Here is a 19615-nt window from a genome sequence, read left to right on the forward strand (position 1 = left end):
ATAATCCACAAAATAATTTTCTGTGGTACAAACTGCATATACCATTAGTAAAACTATGAATCTCTAAGAATCTTTAAATCTGACATTTAACACCTATCCAGTTCACTTCTCAACATCCTGTTAAACCTGCCACACAATGTAGAACAAATCAACGTCTGCTGTTTCATTATTAATTTTCAAAGACTTTAAAGGTTTTATTGTATCCTTAAAGCCATAAAATTGACAATTTATATCAACCCAAACCAGAGAATATCACAAGTAAATTTAAAATATTCATAATCATATAAAATGTGAATATTCAAAAATCTTAGTTTATATAAGCTTTAATTTGAAAGGCTCTAAAGCCATCTTTGAATGGAAAAAAAGAACAAATTAGTATTCTTTCATTTTCTATTTTTTAATAAAATATCTATCCATATCCATATTTATTGAATTTTTTAGCTTAGAGGAGAAAGAAATGTTACCTTGATTGCTAATAGCACCAAAGAGTGATAAAAATAAAAATGAATCTTTAAAGGTGTTCATATAGTTATCTAAAATACCACTTAAACTTCTAAAACTCAAATTTAATATTAAAATAATTTTAATACAGTTTCCTTCATTTAGCAAACAAAAATATCTTTTACTATCAAAACCCAAATTATAAATCAAATTTATTTTTTAAAAGCTAATTCTCACACTTGGGTTTTTGTTATATGTAACTAAAATAAAGAGGGGGACTCCAAATGATTTATCTGGAAAATAATTTATGCTAAAACTAATTTTTACATTGGAAATTTCTTGGCTATAAACTAATTATAGTATTAGAACAATATTTTTACTCCTCATAAAATTAAGAGCATAGACTATGCTTTGGTTTGCTATTTTATTTCATTCAAAATGTAGATGTTTTATCTGCTGGGAAAGCATTAAAATGAAAACATGATTTTATAACTATGTCATCTTCATAAACTAATATTCACTAAAACGTTAGTGTTTATCACACCACAGTAAAAGTAAAAATAACACGAGCTTGCAGTAACTCGTAGGAGCAGAATGAGCACAGCAGTTACAAAGATTTTAAGCGTGGTTCTCTCGTACAACACACTACATTTCACCCCAGAGAAAGAATGTTGGCCAAGATCTCTAACACATGGAAACTGCTTTTAAAGCTGTTGGGCCCTGACATTCTGTTCAGCAGTTTGAAATCAACCCACAGCTTTCCTCATTCACCCTCCCACTTGGGGCTAATGCACAGGCATGAACATCTATTGAGGAAAACCACAAAAACTTCAAAGCAGCTACAACGGTAGGCTCTTTTTTCTCATACTATTTTAAATATTGTTTGTTAAGATGTGACTCCTCTAACAGTCTTGATAAATGTAAAGGCCATCTCTAATTTTTTTAAGTTTCAGCTACCTTGAACAATTACTTTTTAACAAGTACTTTAGTATATCATTGCATAAACTTTAATATCCATGCAGGCAAGAACACGGTGCCGCAAAAGTCACAAAACCATGTTACTCTTAATTTTCAACCACTGATTTTTGGTAAACAGGGAACTATGATGCAGCACCAGCAACTGGTTGATTCTGTTCGAAGTTACTTAAGAAAAAGTCTGAAATGTGCACCACCAGATAAAATCCACTGGCGAGCCTGGAAGAATCCTTCCCACTTCATTCCCTCAAATCCTTGATTAAAGTTATTTTTTCTAGTCTGCAATACTATTTTTGCATTTTTCATAGTTTAAATTTAAAAAGCAACGCTATTGATTAAAAATAGTGATACCTATGAAAATTACAAAACTAAGAAAATTAAAATGATGGCTTTTCCTATATTCTGTACTACCTAAAAGTAAGTGTTAATGACTACTTTTCATAATGTTAAAGTTTTAAAACTTTTCTTGGAACTTGTTTCTGTTCATACCAATGCAAATCAAGGGCTCTTATAAAGTAGTAAAGTTGAAATATGATATTTTTAACTCACATGAGACAGGATCTTGGGTCTTCATTTTAACTATTTATATACTACAGGTATCCTAAGGAGATTTCAATTGCATACAGTACCTTTGTTTAGGGCACCTAATTATTAAGAAACTGAAATTATCAACATTGCTTGGATTTTTGACAGAAAACAAATAAAACCATTTCCTGAAACTATTTTCCAGAATGTCACTGATACATAAAAACTTTTAGGATCTAATTAAAGATCACTAAGGGTTAAATATTTGTTCTCTGGCCCCCACTGCGTACATCCTGCCAAAAAGTCCTCTAAGCTTTTAAATATTGCTTCTAAGGTCTGCGTTTTTATTTCCAGGGAAAAAGAGAGTATTGTCCCAGAGTCAGCAGGCCACTAGCTTATTAACTTCCAGTCACCTTGGTTTTCGCTAAAATGAAGACTCTGCAGTCAACACTTCTCCTGTTACTGTTTGTGCCTCTGATAAAGCCAGCGCCACCAACTCAGCAGGACCCACGCATTATCTATGATTATGGAACAAATAATTTTGAAGAAACCTTATCTAGCCAAGATTATGAGGATAAATACCTGGATGGAAAAAATAATAAGGTAATTTATTTCTACTCTAAATTTAACTTCTAAAATAGATGCCCATTTAAATGCATGTTTTTGTTTTTTCTGAATGTGTCTGATAAGGGGAAAGAAAAACCACTTTAAATGAGTCAAAGTAATTTCAAAATAACTGTCCCTAAGATTATATTTTTAAAGTATGTATGCCTCCCAAATTAATAAATAGAATCTATGGTAACCAAACAGTATCTACAGCAACCAAAACATAAGATTTAAGGAAAACTAAACGTTAAGATGACCTTGACCAGTTGAGATTTATATGTTAAGTAATGTTATACAATGCCCTATATTTGCATATTATATTGCCTCAAAAAAAATTAGGAAAAATGTGTATTAGGAGAAATAAAGATGGATTACCAGCTTAAGGTTTATTATTTTAGGAAGAAGTGGTTCAAGGAAATAAATAGAAAATACTGGTTATTTTGTTATCTATAGCATTTCACAATAATTTACATATGCCAACTATACACAGTACCAAAAAAAGAAAAATGACTTAATATGGGGCTTTCTTTTTCAAGCAGTTTCAAGAATTTAGACTCTATCAATCAATTTGTACCAAGTCACTGTAATTGTCTTTGAGTTAACACTACAAGGATGACTTTCATACTCCACTTGTATGAGCTAAGTAACTACTTGTGGTTTTCTTAGTACACAGAAATGAACGCTGGGTAAGGAAAAAGTTAATACAGCACCCAAGTATCTGTTGCTTGCCTATTTCTCTCTCTCTCTCTCTCTCTCTCTCTTTTTCTCTCTCTCTCTCTCTCACACACACACACACACACACACACACACACACAATGGAAAATGAGAAATGCAGCCAAATATATAACAATGTTGATTGCTTCAACAGTTCTTCTCCACTATAAATAAGATGGCAAAGATTTTAAGGGTGACCAGCTATAACTGCTTCTTTTTTTTTAGAACGCAATGAGCAATGTTAACACCAGTTTCTTTCAATGAACTTAGTTAATATGCTAGTATTATTTTTGCCCAACATTAAGAAAAAAAGAGGTTATCACTACTCATAGTTTCAAATTAAAAAAAAAGAGGCCCATCATAACAATAAATTATTGGCTCACATGGATGATTTGAATCTATCAATCAGTTAAAGGAACACTTTCAAAATTCCCTGGTCCCTAAAAAGTAAGAAGTAAGAACTTCTCTACATGTTGCTTTAGAAGCCCCTCTAAGTTACTATAAATGTGTGGACTAAGATACTGGTGAAGCGGAGTAGAATTCAACAGCGCTTAATATACAAATGCAGAGTGGAGGGGCTGTTCAACCAGAACACACGAGAGAATGAAGGAGTCAAGACGGAGACTAAAGGTGGAACACGCTTCCAATGGGTGGAAAGACTAGGACCTCATATAACATACTTTAGTGTAATAGAAAATGTTCTCTCCCAGAATAGGAAAGAGTGAGTAAATGATAAAGACCCATTTCCCCCAGAGCTAACAATAAAAGGGCTCCAGGGCCAGCGCCTAATGGAGGCAGGTGGGTAATTAAGGGTCACTTCTGGAAGAGATCCAAAGAGCTTACTCTGCTTCACACAGACGACATGACTGGTGCTTCAGTCCTGTTAAACATGGTAGAATCTGACATCAGGAATTCAGTTCAGACAGAACTATAAAGAATAATTAAAAGAGCTACTCTACATAAAGATGATCTCAAGACACTATCTTCACCTCAGAAAAACTTTCATTTCGAGTCAGAGAATTCTCTCCTAGCTCCCATTTGGAATTTCAATACGTCAACATTTAGGAAGCACTGAGTTTGGCTTCTGGACATAGAAAAATAAAAAAGACCTGGTTCTTTTACTCATGGAGTTTACAGTCTGGAGTGAAAACAAGCTAAACAAATATTTACATTATAACTTAATAAATGATGAAATGGAATTACACATAAAATCCTAATGGAGCACAAAAGAAATGCCACTGTGACTATGACAAGACAGATGTTGTCCGTGATCCCTCAGTTTTATAGTTAAAATTAGACTTTATCACACCTGATAATAAATTTTTATTTTTCCAATAGGAAAAAGAAACTATGATAATTTCTGATGAGAAAAGTCTTCAATTACAAAAAGACGAGAATGTAACACCATTAACCCCCAAGAAAGAAAATGATGGTAAGTATGAATACTCTATCATCTAATTGTTTTTAAAGGAGCTTTAAAAAATAGTTTATAATGGAACTTTATTCCTTATAGTAATCAAAAATTGCCTCAGGATGTAGTAAATCCAAACAGTAGAATTTCATCTCCAATGATAAAGTCAACAGGTATACTGGGAGTGCACATCATTTGCCATCCCACATTAGGAGTGAGAAACGCGGACTAGGAACATTCAAGAACAACCAAAACTGAGTCCAAGTTGAACTTCTACAAAGTGTGTGCCTCTATCTATATAAAATCAATTCAAGAAAGATTTATTAAACACCAATTACTTGCAAATACTATGTACAGCCTGAAGATAAGGTAAACAAAATGTAATTCTTGCCTTCAAGAAACTCACAGAAGAGAGACGGCTATACACATGAACAATTATAATGCACATTTCAATTAAAACAAGAGAGAACTTATAACAAATTACAAAGTACTACTTAATAGTTCCTATCTATTTGGTTTATTCTTGCTCTATTACAGAACGTTATCACACCCGACACATGAAAAAAAATCACACATTAATTTCTATACTGCTACAATACAATTAAAATGGACCAAAAGAAAAAACACATCTTAAGAAATTTGAAAAGTATCACAGTAAAAACAGACTTGACCAAATGGAAAGACATCCCTTGCTCTTGGATAGGATGACTCAATATCATAAAGATCACCTCTCCCTAAATTTATAACAGTAAACTTCTTAAGTTTTAGCTGGTAAGGTTGATTCTCCAGTTCAAATGGAAAATCAAACCTGCACAAATAGCCAGGGAAACCCTGAAAAATGACAGGTATCTGCAGGAACCAGAGGTACTGCACATTAGAATATACTTTAACAAGTGTGATACTGGTGCATGAATAGAATAGAAAGTCCAGAAACACATGTAGAAATTCAGTACATAATTTAAAAAAACAGTGCTGGGATGACGGGCTGTCAACTGAAAGGACACAATTAGATTCACCCCTCACACAGAAACACAAACTGCCCACACACTAGGTCTGACTGTAAACAGTGAACCATACAGACACTGTAAGATAACCAGGGCATGCAGTGCTTCAGAATCTAGAGATGATAACAGAAAAGACCAATAAATTTGACTCCAGAAAATGAAACTTTTGCATGGCAAAAAACATCATAAAGTCAAAGACAACAGAAAACTGAGAAAAATATCTGCAACATATGTCACTGATAAAGAGTTAATATCTCTAATTTATAAAGAATATGCAAAAATCCAGGAAAAAGAAATTGACCAAAATACACTGGAAAAACAGGCAAATGATATAAAGACATTTCACAAAATGATATAAAAAAGACCCTTAAACATTGAAAAGATCTTCAATCTCACACATAGAGAAATGCAAGTTAAAATTATATTCAGATACCATTTTTTAACCTAGCTGATTGACAAAAATTAAAAATGTGACAATATGTTAATATATTCCATTGGCAAGGCTTTAGGGTATCAGACAATCTTACACATTGCTGGTGGAAATGCAAATTGGTACAACGTTTTTGGACAGGAATTTGGCAATATCAAATGAAACTAAATACGCATTTACTTTGTAACATAGCAATTGACTTCTAGGAATTTACCCTAGAGACACAGCTCCCAAGTAAGAAAATACATATGCAAAATTACTGACGTACTGCTTGCAATTGCAAAATATTGAAAACAATCTAATTGCCCAGACACTGAAGAGTGGTTGAATAAAGTATAGTCCATCCACACAAGGAAACACTATGCAGCTGTAAAACGAATGGGGAAGATCTCTATGAATGAACATGGAGTGATGTCCAGAACATCTCATGTGAAAAATCAAAGCGCCAAGAGTATCTTCAGTGTGCTGCCTGTCACCTAAGCAAGGAGGGCATATGATAACAGATATACGCACCAGCTCATTTGTGTGAAAAGAAACTCAAGAAGGGTAATTACAAAACTGAGACTAATTACCCACAGGTTATGGATGGGACCAGGGGTGGAAAGGTGGGCAGATGGGACCTGGGAGGGCTGCGGGGGGAGGGTAGTAGCACTTCTCTGAGAATACACTTTTTGCGTAGATTTAATTTTAGAACAAGGTTATGTTTCACATAGGCAAACAAACAGCATCTACTCATGGTTTGTGTACAGATACAGAAATAGATACAGATGTGGTCTCTCTGTGTATGTGTACATATGCATATGGTGTATTTATGTATATATATGAGTATATGGTGTATATATACATGTATGTCTATACACATATACATGTGTATGTATGTGTAATATACATGGAGAGCAAGACAACACATACATATATTTCCTAGCTCTCTCTGCTGAAAGAGCCTAGAGGCAATGAGACTCAAGTAGCAGTGAGTATATCCACACCCAAATCTTGGTTTCTAAATACCATTCTCCACTAAAAGGAACCAGTACTCCTTGAAGAAATAGCTGATTTCTGGCTTGGGGCAGGGAAATGGAAAGCTGGGGAGATGGGACCTGAGAGGGCTGCAGTGGGAGGGTAGTGGCACTTTTCTGAGGATACGTTTTTTGTGTAAATTTTATTTTAGAACACAGTTATGTGTCACACAGGCAAACAAATAAATACATTTATAAATAAAATCATGTCATAAAAAGATGTCTGAGACATCTTACCATGACAGAAAATAAGGACGTTCTCAAAGAATAATGGCAACATTTAATTTTTTTAAAGTTAATTATAATATAAAAAATATACAGGCATGACCACTTTGGAAAATAGTTTGAGACTTTCTTCAAAAGGTAAAAGATGTACAAGACTTGTAACACTGAAATCTAGAAAACAATGCTGAGAGAAATTAAAGACCTAAATATATAGATGAATATTTTGTGTCCAAGGACCAGAAAACTCAGTATTTTTAGATGTCAATTTTTCCCAAATTTGTCTGTAGATTCAATGCAATCCCAATTAAAATCCTAGCAGCCTTTCTGAAATTAACAAGCTGATTCTAAAATTTATATGGAAATACAAAGAACCTAGAACAGTCATAACAACACTGAGGAAGAATAAAGTTGGAGGATTTACACTACCTAATACCAAGACTTATTATAAAGCTACAGGAATCAAGACATTGTGGTATTAGCATACAAATAAACAAATAGATCAGTGGAACAGAAGAATCCAGAAACAGACTTAGACAATATGGTCAACTGGTTTTTCATAATGGTGCCAATGCAATTCAATGGGGAAAGGATTATCTTTTCAAAAAATGGTGCTGAAAGAATCAGATAGTGATAGGGGAAAAAAATGAACTTTGACCCTTCCTGACACCATACATAAAAATTAACTCAAAATGGACCCCATATCTAAATATAAAGAGCTTAAACTATACAACTTTTAAAAGAAATACAGGATAAAAACTTAGTGGTTGACAAAGATTTCTTCTCGCTTTTTTTTTTTTTTTTGTGAGGAAGATCAGCCCTGAGCTAACATCCGTGCTAATCCTCCTCTTTTTGCTGAGGAAGAGTGGCTCTGAGCTAACATCTATTGCCAATCCTCCTCCTTTTTTTTTTCCCCCCTAAAGCCCCAGTAGATAGTCGTCTGTCATAGTTGCACATCCTTCTAGTTGCTGTATGTGGGACGCGGCCTCAGCATGGCCGGAGAAGCGGTACATCGGTGTGCGCCCGGGATCTGAACCCAGGGCGCCAGTAGTGGAGCGTGTGCACTTAACCGCTAAGTTAAAAGATTTCTTAAATAGAACACAAACAGCAAGAACTATAAAAAAAATCAATTGTTCTTCATTAAAATTAAAAATGTTTGTGCCGGCCCTGTGGCGTAGTGGTTAAATTCGCAGGCTCCGCTTCAGGGCCCAGGTCTGTGGGTTTGGATCCTGGCGTGGACCTACACCACTTGTCAGCCGTGCTGTGGCAGCAACCCACATACAAAATAGAGAAAGATAGGCAATGCAGTTTAGCTCAGGGCAAATCTTCCTCAGCAAACAAAAGAAAAAAAAAATTAAACATGTTTGCTCTTCAAAAGACGTTGAGAAGAAAATAAAAAGGCCACAGACTGGAGGAAAACACTTGCAAAACGTAAATCTGACAAACGACTTATATCTATATTATACATTCTTATAATTCAATAATAATAATAATACAAAAAATCCATTTAAAAATAGGCAAAAGATATGAACAGACACTTCAGTAAAGAAAATATGTGGATGGCAAATAAGTATATAAAAAGATGCTCAGCATCATTAGTCATTAGGAAAATGCAAATCAAAACTTGAGATACTACAACACACCTTACTTGAATGGCTAAAATTAAAAAGTCCGACCATACCTAATGTTGACAAGGAGGTGGAGCAAATGGAACTCTGATGCACTGCTGATGGGAATGTAACATGGCACAACCACTTTGGAAAACAGTATGGGACTTTCTTCAAAAGGTAAATATACACCTATAATAAGACCAAGCCATTCTACTCTTAGGTATTTACCCAAGAGAAATGAACTCACTAAGTCCACACAAACTTGTACATAAACATTCATAGCAGCTTTCTTTGAAATAGCCAAAAATTAGAAACAACACAAATGTCCATAAGAGATGATCGTATATATTGTGTGTATATATATTAACAAAATGGAATACTACTCAGTAATAAAAAGGAATGAACTACTGATATACACAACAATAGATGAATCTCTAACTACGCAGAGTAAAAGAAGCCAGACAAAAGAGTATATACTGTATATTTCTTTTGTTATAAAATTCTGAAAAATGCAAAGTAACATATAATGACAGAAAGCAGATCAGGGTTGCTTGGAGACAAGGTTAGGAGAAAGGAATTACAAAAGGGCATGAGAAACTTTTGGGGGTGATGCATATGTTAATTATCTCAATTGTAATAATGGTTCCATGGGTATATATGTATGTCAAAAATTTATAAATTATACAAGTTAAATATGTGCAACTTATTGTATATCATTTAACCACAAAAAAGTTGGGGCAGGATAAAAAAGAGCTTACAAGAGTTCTCACTGGCTAATCTGTGACAATTTGATTATCAAAATAAATATGAGGTAACGTATTATGACCCATGGGATAAGGAATTCATCAGTTCATAATGACAGAAATAAATAAATAAGAAGGGAATATTCTACCTTACACCAGAATGCCAACTAACAAATATTTGTAGAAAGGATGATGGAATTAGAAAATTACTATTTGGCAACTATCCTAGCAATAAATGATTCAGGTAAGAACCATCAACAGATGATAAAACTAGTGGGTTAAAGTTTGATGACAAACCAGATGGTTAGAATCTCAAAATACTTTTCTGGAAGATACTTATTAACTAGAAAGCGAAAAATAGTAACTTTACAGAGTAAGAAACATGGCGGACAGGCTTGAACAAAGTGACCAAAGATAGCATCCTCAGGAATGGGACAATAGATACCGTGTGCTCCCTGAAACATGGCACTGAGGACCCAACATCATTTCCATGGTATTCCTGCCAAAAATGAAGAACCTCAGACAAACCCTAATTGTAAGACTCTGCAAAATAAATGCCCTGAAAAGCAAAATTTTTTAAAAATTCAAAAATTTTCAAAAAAGTAAAAGGTATGAAAAACAGAGACTAAGGAACTGTTCCAGGTTGAAGGAGATGAAAGAGGCATGACAAGTAAACGCAATAAATGACATAGGGTGCAATGGGATCCCAACAGCGCCTACGATGATTCTACTTTTGAGTTAATAGTTTGTTTATTTAACTTGTGGTTTCTAAACTCATTAGCTACTGTCACCAATCTGAAATGTGTTTCTCCCATACCAAGTGATAAACGAAGCTTGTGTTTATCTTAAGTCCTGCTTTATGAATGTTTTTTGGTATTCAAATGAGGAAATGTAACTGTCAGTCAATTCAGCAATCAAGGGATCATTGCTAAAACAGATACGAGAATAAAAGAGATTGTGGATTATAGACTCTAAAATTCTGGTGAATTATCAGTTATAATATAGGTCACTAACTTTCATGACCATGATATCTTTCCTGCTATCACCTGTAATTCTGTAAAATATCTTTTCAAATTAGTAATAACATTCATGATAGCAATAAATTTACCACTAGAGGCCAAATATTTTTAAGCTGCTGTTTATATTTTTATGATTTTGTTTCCCAATCTAGAAATGCCCACGTGCCTGTTGTGTGTTTGTTTAAGTGGCTCTGTCTACTGTGAAGAAGTGGACATTGATGCTGTCCCACCGTTGCCAAAGGAATCAGCCTATCTTTATGCACGATTCAACAAAATTAAAAAGCTAACTGCCAAAGATTTTGCAGACATACGTAAGTTAACTTTAAGTAAGAGATTAGCATTAAATTATGTAAACACAAGTTTCTAGCGCTTGTGGCCTATCATATCTAGGGTAGTACTGTTGGAGCATTTAAGTATCCACCATACTTCACAAAAATCCATTTGTTTGTTAGTGAATCTCCTTTCCATTCAGATCTCCCCTGTCATCTTTCTCTATTGGTGACTTTGGTGTCTATGCTGACAGCCTGTCTAACATACGGGCAACTATGTCTTCTCAACCCCAATACTTCATGATCCATTTGCCTCAGCCAGTCAGCAGCACCAATACAATCAGGATGCTTCTCCAACCACATGTTTTATCTTCTACCTTCAGTATAAAAGCATTGAAACTGCTTTTCCTTACTTTAACTCATGGTTCTAAATCTGGCTGCATATTAAAAACATGTAGGGAAGTATTTTTAAAATATTGATACCAGGCCCTAGTCCCCAGAGGTTCTAAGTTAGGTCGGGGGAGAAGCGCAGGCGTCATCATTAAAAACAACCAGACTCCTCAGATGATTCTAATATGGAGCCAGTGTTGAGAACAGTGGCATTTAACTCCTTCCCAGGGCATTAACAATCTTGGACTTTTGGCGTCCTATCAAACCTTTCAACAACTTGCTCCTAGGGCATTGCCATGAGTACACCAAAATCCCCCACCTCTGCAGTGCCAAGTCACAGTCCTGGATCATTAATCCCTCATAAGTTTTCTAGATTCCTATGTTGTCAAGTGCTTCTGAAGAACGGCATACCAAGAAATGCACGCTGGCCCCACTACACAAGATTAACCATAACTGGATTCATGCTACTACTGGAAGTTCCCAACTGATTGAAGTACAGCTGTTTCTCAATATCTGTGGATTCCATACTTTCAAACTCACCTACTTGCTAAAATTTATTTGAAACCCAAAAATCAATACTTGCGACACTTTGACGGTCATTCGCAGACCTGCAGAGTGCCAAAAAAATCTGAGTTTCCCAGCTGAGGTCGAAGAAGGCAATGCCCTGCCCTTTTGTTTTAGCTTTTATACTGTAAACAAGTATCCTGTTCACAGTCTACTTAGTGCCACATTTTCCACATTTTTGTGCTTTTTGCTGTTTAAAATGCTCCCCATGCATAGTGTTGAAGTGCTGTCTGGTATTTCGAAGTGTAAGAAGGCTGTGATGTGCCCTACAGAGAACACACGTGTGTTAGGTAATCTTCATTCAAGTGTGAGCTATAGTGCTGATGGCTGTGAGTTCAATATTAATGTATCAACAGTTATACTAAATAAGATACCTTTAAAAAGAAACACATAAAATTTTGTACCGATTGGTTGATGAAAATGTGACCGGAGGCTCAAAGGAACCTAACCCTGTGTTTCCCCTGGGAGCAATAGTTTTGTATTTGCTAATTCAGCAACTTTATAGACATGACTATCTGGAATAATGAGAAGCAACTATATTTCCTAATCATCCCAGACAGACAGAAGTGACACATGCACACACTGAATTTCTCTCTCTCTCAGTCTGCATCACTTTAACAAATTAGGGAATATTTTTGTCTGCTGTTGTTAAGCATTAAGGCATAGAGAGATTAAGATAACATATCCACAATCACAATGCAACACGCCTGCGAAAAATCCAAAAATACTTACATGATTCTATTCAATCAAATATAATGCTTATTTTCCATGATTTGCAACAAGAATATCTTTAAAACAGCCTGAGCATCCTGAGAATTCAAACAGAGAAGAATGGAAGGACTCTTCCATTCCAACCTGAGATTCCAGGACTCCAGGGAGAAAGGCCATCAGTGTCAAGCACAGAGGAGATGCTCAGTATTCATTCAACAAAACTCACTGAGCTACCAATTGTAGACACTCCACTAGACACGAAAAATAAAAGATGTCTCAATGATCTGTTCAACAAATACTTTTCTTCAGTCTACACAAATAAGAATTTAACTTCATATTTTTTGTGTATTTTTTGTATATTTTTCTTTCAAGCCAACTTAAAAAGACTCGATTTTACGGGAAATTTGATTGAAGATATTGAAGACGGTACTTTCTCAAAACTTTCTCTGTTAGAAGAACTTACACTAGCTGAAAATCAACTATTGAAACTTCCAGTTCTTCCTCCCAAGCTTACTTTATTTAACGCAAAATACAACAAAATCAAGAGTAGAGGAATCAAAGCAAATACATTCAAAGTAAGTATTTTATAGTATGACTGAACACAATATCAGTTTTACACAGCCAATGATAACATGATAAAAGAAAGAGAAACTTTGGTCTAGAATTTTGTTTTATATTTTAAAACTATTGTAATTTAATAAATGAAGACATTATTTACATAATAAATAGCCATACCATTAGGCTCATTCAGTCTAGCTTATGCCTGTACCTCACTTAAAATATATAACCTTTATCTTGTTTCATGGACTACACCGCGTCCCATCTTTTTCACTTGCACCACGTGCAAATATTTATTTATACAGACATGGTTCACACCCTCATGGCAACAAGACTGTACAAAACCTCAAAATGGGAGTCTTCCTACGTTTCTTTTTCCTTACAATATTAGTAATTTACAAATGTCAGAAAAAATAAAGTTCTAAAAGTAAACACTGAATTTTGCTTTTAATACTTAAATGTATTATACTATAAAATTCTGTAGGTAGACTCTCTTTTGAATTCCATGATGGCACCTAATACAAAATTCTGTATATAGTAAAAAATTAAATACATTTCTTAATTTAGTAATTCAAGACAATATATGTACAAGAAAAAGGGAAGGTGATCTACCCTGATTTAGGTAGCCAGGCTGTCTCAAAATGCATGGTCTGTGGAGAAGTAATCACCTCAGCCCATCACTTCATAGCTCTGATATCCTCACTCCCAGTCCTGGAAGGAACTCCAGATAAGAGGATGAGACAATCATGCTACTGCTGGCAACAGACAACCTCATTCAAAAGGAAGGATTGTAGCTTCTAATGATAACTCCTATTAGAAGCACCTAAAACTATCAAATTTCCATAAAGTTTATGATAATCATACAAATGTACAATCTGTCCACAAACATACAATCTGTCAGAAAATGTAAAAATAATTCCATTTTTCTTTTCTTTTTGTTTACATTTAAGGAATCCTTTTTCAACTTTAAGGGACATTCTAAAGACACATCAGAGTTCCTCAGAAGTAAAGGGACTTTTAGGGGACTTTTAAAAACTGGACTCACTTTAAAAACAAACAAAAAACCCTTGTAATTTGAAGATATGTAATTCGAGCTGGTAAGCCTTTGAATAACTGGCATGTTAAAGACCTACAGGAACTGATCAACATTTCACAAGAGGAATGTTTGACTATTTTGGATTTACACATGCATTACAGAGGGGATTCATGACAAGTTGGCAAGGGAATCCTCTGTAGTTTTGTTTAATGCCCTAGGTTGCAACAGCAAATGGTAAAATCAGGTTACTCTAACCCATGTAAAGAGGCCCCCTGGGGAAGACAGGAGCTTGGTGCCCATATAGTGGATGGTAGGATCCTTAAGAAAGGATTAAAATAACTGCAAATTAATTCTTAAGAAACAAAATCAGCAAATTCTGCCACAGGATGCATATCAAAGGTAAGGTAAAAAATTAATGTCAGGAGAAACTACATCTTGAAGTCATATTATAAAATTATACACAATATTGGGTTACTGATCATGATAAATAATGTAACATAGAGCCCTTAGGGGGAAAAAAGTCATACTTACCTAAATATTTAATAAATTGCTTTGGGAAACACCTTACTAACAAACACACACATATCTTTGGAGTATTCATTTCGTTACAAATTGGTGGAGCTGAAATGGGAAATTCTGGAGCTTCAAGAGAGGTTACGGCAGCACCAGGACCCAAATTCAATCCTCCACAGGGACTGACCTCATTAGCTGCTCCGAAGACAAATTCAAAGGGACCCAGAAGCTGGCATGAGTGCTGAGGCCAGGCCTGGCTGGGCATTCAGAGGTCAGATGAGTGGAAAGAAATGTAGGGATGCAGCAGGGCTCTACTGCCCTTTGTACAGGACCAAAATATACTACCTGTGAAACCAAAACACCCCCCAAAACCAAAAAACTACCGTACCAACAATTAATAGTATTGATATGTATCTATATCAATATCTATGTATACATATACCTATGTACATATATGTGTGTATATAGCGTGAATCCTGTGACCAAATGTACTGATCTCAATGACACTCAAGCAAAAGTACCTTTTCCTTACAGAAACTGAATAAACTCTCCTTCCTGTACTTGGATCACAATGCCCTGGAATCTGTGCCTCTTAATTTACCAGAAAGTCTGCGTGTAATTCATCTTCAGGTATGATTGCTCCTTTCACAATATCTGACTTGAATTTAAATTACTATGGGTCCATCTTAAGAAGCATTAGGAAACTCACTTATTCAGATGTAAATTTTGCCTATCAAAAGTATTAACATTTAGCTCAATGCTCTCCTGCCTGGAAGCCCCGGTTCTGTCCAGAGCACCACGAGGTTCTGTCCAGAGCACCACGAAAGGACCAGCAACACTAGGTGTGAGGTCTGCTCTTAGAGTGGGGTTTGTTTCCAGCTGTGCACTTAGCATCACCTAGTTAATCTGACACATGGATTTGAAAGTAGGGGACACTAAGACCTCTGGTTTATGTTTCTTTCTCCAAACAGCCGTAAACATTTGCTTTTGGAGACTTTCCAGTTGACTTTATTGTCCAACATCAACTTGAGGTAACAGAAAAGAGGGAATAAAAATAAATTAAAACTGGTCTTTCAGCATCACAAGAATTCCCATTTGTTCTTTTTACTTCTTTAAAGAATATTTGAGGATACAGTACCCAGTTTGAGTTCACACTCAAGAATAGGATACTATTTCCAGGTAGTATAATCTTACTTATACTCAGAACTTTCTGTTACATGATATTTCTCTGAGTAACAGCAAGAAGTCTGTTCTTCTAAAGTAGCACCGTAGACAAGGGGTTCAGATGCACAGAGAGGGTTTTATTACCATGAGCATACACAGTATATACAATTATTTTAAAAATCACTTTTTAGAAAAGAATATTCTGTGAGATCCCATTACACAGCACACAAAAAGTTGATTTTGGATTTCTGAAAAAGTTTTCCCTTTTATTTTCCAGTTTAACAACATAACCTCAATCACAGACGACACATTCTGCAAGGCCAATGATACCCGTTATATTCGGGACCGCATTGAAGAGATACGCTTGGAGGGCAACCCCATCATCCTGGGAAAGCATCCCAACAGTTTTATCTGCTTAAAAAGATTGCCTGTAGGGTCATACTTTTAACCACATCAATGCAGCAGATAAGCTAACATATACATACTTGTAATCTGTCTCTACAATGTCTAAAGGAGCATAAATGTTTGTTTAATATTAACTTTGTATCTCACTATGAAGGAATTTTATGTTTTAAGCAAGGATGGTCAAAAATCTTAAATATAACAAGTAAAAAGTAAGAGTGAGTCTCTAAGTTCAAAACAAAGTAATGTGAAAATATTTAAATACCATTACAAAATCCTTGTAGTTTATACCAGCATGCTATTTAAAAGGTATGTTTTTATATAAATACTCAAATTTAAGAAACATTATTTCCATTACTAATGAAGTGAGAGGATAAGTCTAAGAAACTTGCAATGGTTTATCTTTCCTGGCCTTTACTGGATCCCTAAAGCATTTAAGGCAGAGGCTCCAAAAACTCTGAAAAGCTAAATATTTCCAATGATCTCCCATTTTTCTTTAATGATTCATATATTATTCATTTTGAAGTAGGAACTTTGTTTTCTTTCTATTAAGGCAGCTATTATATTTTTACTTAGCCTGAGAAATAGGGTATAGTCTCCTATCTAGGCAAAGCTTTCCAAATCAAGTATAATTTTACTCTCTGATACAGAGCTAATAGAGTAATGCTCAAAGTTATTCTGCTTTGTAGTCACACAGTTAAAGGCTTTAGTAAAACCGTATAAAAATTTCTTTTATCTAAATATTAACATTCAAAGCCTACCATAAAACACTTTATGTCAAGCAGACCAAAATCAGTATGCTTATAAGAAAAACTGCAAGTCCATCCTATTTTTCAGAAAATAGCCATAAAGTTCTCCATTGTAAAGGCTTTCAAATATGATGCTGCAAAATATTTTCTTTTTTACACTATAGGAATGAGAGTCTCATCAATAAATCTGTCTGAATGGAAGACATGAAAACAAACTGAATTCTGTGGTGTTGTTGCACACCACCTTCCCACCCACCCATACATGTCCATGTTCATGCAGACTACATATTCACAAGAAAGCTTCTGAGTAACATATTCTAAAGACCCATGATTAACTGATACATTTAATGGTGAGAATTCATTTTCCATCTAATAGTGATGATTTATGAGGGCACAATGCTGCCAGATTAAAGTTCCTAAAATAACTTTCCTCTTGCTCAAACCCCACTCAAAAGTCTTAGTCTCCACATTGCTTTGAGGTTACATACAAAATTATCAGTGCTTTAGAGACATGAGTTTGAACTGCGCATAGAAAAATTACCGACATTGTTTCCAATATAAATTATACATGAGAATCAAGTTGGTCTCTCTATACTATTCCCAGAACAAATACTTTTTCATATTTTTAAGCATTTGCTTCTGTTTTTTCCAGAAACAAGTAGGTCATTCTACCTAGAATAACCTCCCATTTTTCAAATTTTCCCCAATTTGTCATGGTTGACCCGAAGATGAAACTTTTCATTAAAATATCTGTGCTCTCTTAAGCCCACCATAATTACTACTATAACACTTAACGCACTGACATGTTTTATTCTGGTAACTGATAATCATATTGTTATACTGCCTTCTCATTATTCTGTGTGCATGCCTCACTTCTCTGTGACTGAAAGCTCACCGAGCACACCGAACATTCTCCCTTTGTACTTTCAAAGTGCCTAGCATAACAGTGAGCACATTTGATTTAAATATACAATAAAGTGCAAAATAAAGTTCATTTAAACAGAAGGGCTCTGTTTTATTTTAAAAAATAGAATCTTTAAACTATAACAGTCTTGAATAAATCAATGGAAATAAACTGTAACTTTATCTGGAAAAACAAACTTGATAAAGGAGAGCCGAGAGGTAGGACTGACACTGGGAAAGCAGTCAGGAGACTTCTCTCACATTCCAGACGTCAGAAAAACACAGTAATGTATTCCTATGTTCTTTATATAATTAAACTTAAAGAGAAAAAACACTGTAAAATAACTCTCAAATTTTAGAGAATTTAAAAGCCAGTGGCTTAGACAAAATAATAATTAGGAGAGGAAGGGCACTGGTAAAAAATCTGAATTATAGAATTATCTTAAAGAAATAATTTAGAGACTTCTAGATAAGAAGATATGAACATAGGTACCTGACAATCTTTTTTCTCCTTAGTCACAAATAAAATAACGAGAGAAAGTAAAAATACGCTGATTCCATTATCTTAAATAGGTATTGTTTCATTCTTGATATGGCAAATTAAAGAAATAGAGGCTTAAAATTAAAAATAATTTACCCTTACAAACATTCCTGAAAGAAACTAAAGAAGACACGCATAAATGGAAAGACATTCTGTGTTCATGGATTGGAAGACTGAATAGTTAATATGTCAATACTATCCAAAGCAATCTACAGTTTTGATGCAATCTCTATCGAAGTCCCAACGACAATTTATTAAGAAATAGAAAAACTCATCCTAAAATTCATATGGAATCTCAAGAGACTCCAAATAGCCCAAACAAATTTGTAAAGAAGAACAAAACTGAAGGACTCACAGTTCCTCATTTCAAAACTTACTACAAAGCGACATTAACCTAAAGTATGGTACTTGCATAGGACCGACATACAGACCCATGGGACAGAATAGTGAGCCCAGAAATAAACCTTTATGTATATGGTCAAATTATTTTCAACAAAAGTGCCAAGACCACTCAATAAGGAAAGGACAGTCTCTTCAACAAATGGTGCTGGGAAAACCAGATATCCACATGCAAAAGAATGAAGCTGGACCTTTAGCTTACAATGTATACAAAAATTAACTCAAACTGGTCAAACACCTAAACTTAAGAGCTAAATTTAAAAACTCTTAGAAAGAAAAAGAGAAAAATCTTTATGACATTGAATTTGGCGACAGTTTCCTGGATATGACATCAAAAGCACAGGCAACAAAAGAAAAACCAGATAAATTGGACTTCAAAATTAAAAACTCTTATGCATCAAAGAACACTATCAAGAGAATGAAGACAATCCAGAGAAGGGGAGAAAATATTTGCTGATCATATATTTGATAAGAGATTATTATCTAGAATATGTAAAGAACTCCTACAACTCAACAACAACAAAAAAACAAATAACCCAATTCAGACACAGGAAAAGGACTTGAATAGACATTTCTCCAAAGAAGATATATAAATGGCCATTAAGCACATTAAAGATGCTCAACATCACTAATCATTATGGAAATATAAATCAAAACCACAATGAGATACCACCTCACACCCATTAGGTTGGCTATTACC

The 19615-nt window shown here is 34.7% G+C and overlaps 2 protein-coding genes across 5 annotated transcripts in view; one reads left to right on the forward strand and one right to left on the reverse strand.

The window, feature by feature from the left end:
• CENPP (centromere protein P) overlaps positions 1 to 19615 on the reverse strand; it is a 211349-nt gene that overhangs the window by 144551 nt on the left and 47183 nt on the right. The window lies entirely within an intron of this gene.
• Positions 1168 to 18077, forward strand: OGN (osteoglycin). Its single transcript, XM_004442726.3, has 7 exons — positions 1168 to 1288; positions 2296 to 2544; positions 4600 to 4693; positions 10869 to 11027; positions 13023 to 13225; positions 15292 to 15387; positions 16199 to 18077. Exons 2-7 carry the CDS (start codon positions 2371 to 2373, stop codon positions 16367 to 16369), a joined length of 897 nt encoding a protein of 298 aa, XP_004442783.1. The 5' UTR covers positions 1168 to 1288; positions 2296 to 2370; the 3' UTR covers positions 16370 to 18077.

The sequence above is a fragment of the Ceratotherium simum genome, chromosome 20, assembly GCF_057802395.1.
Source record: "Ceratotherium simum simum isolate JZ-2026a chromosome 20, ASM5780239v1, whole genome shotgun sequence".
NCBI classification, from domain to species: domain Eukaryota; kingdom Metazoa; phylum Chordata; class Mammalia; order Perissodactyla; family Rhinocerotidae; genus Ceratotherium; species Ceratotherium simum.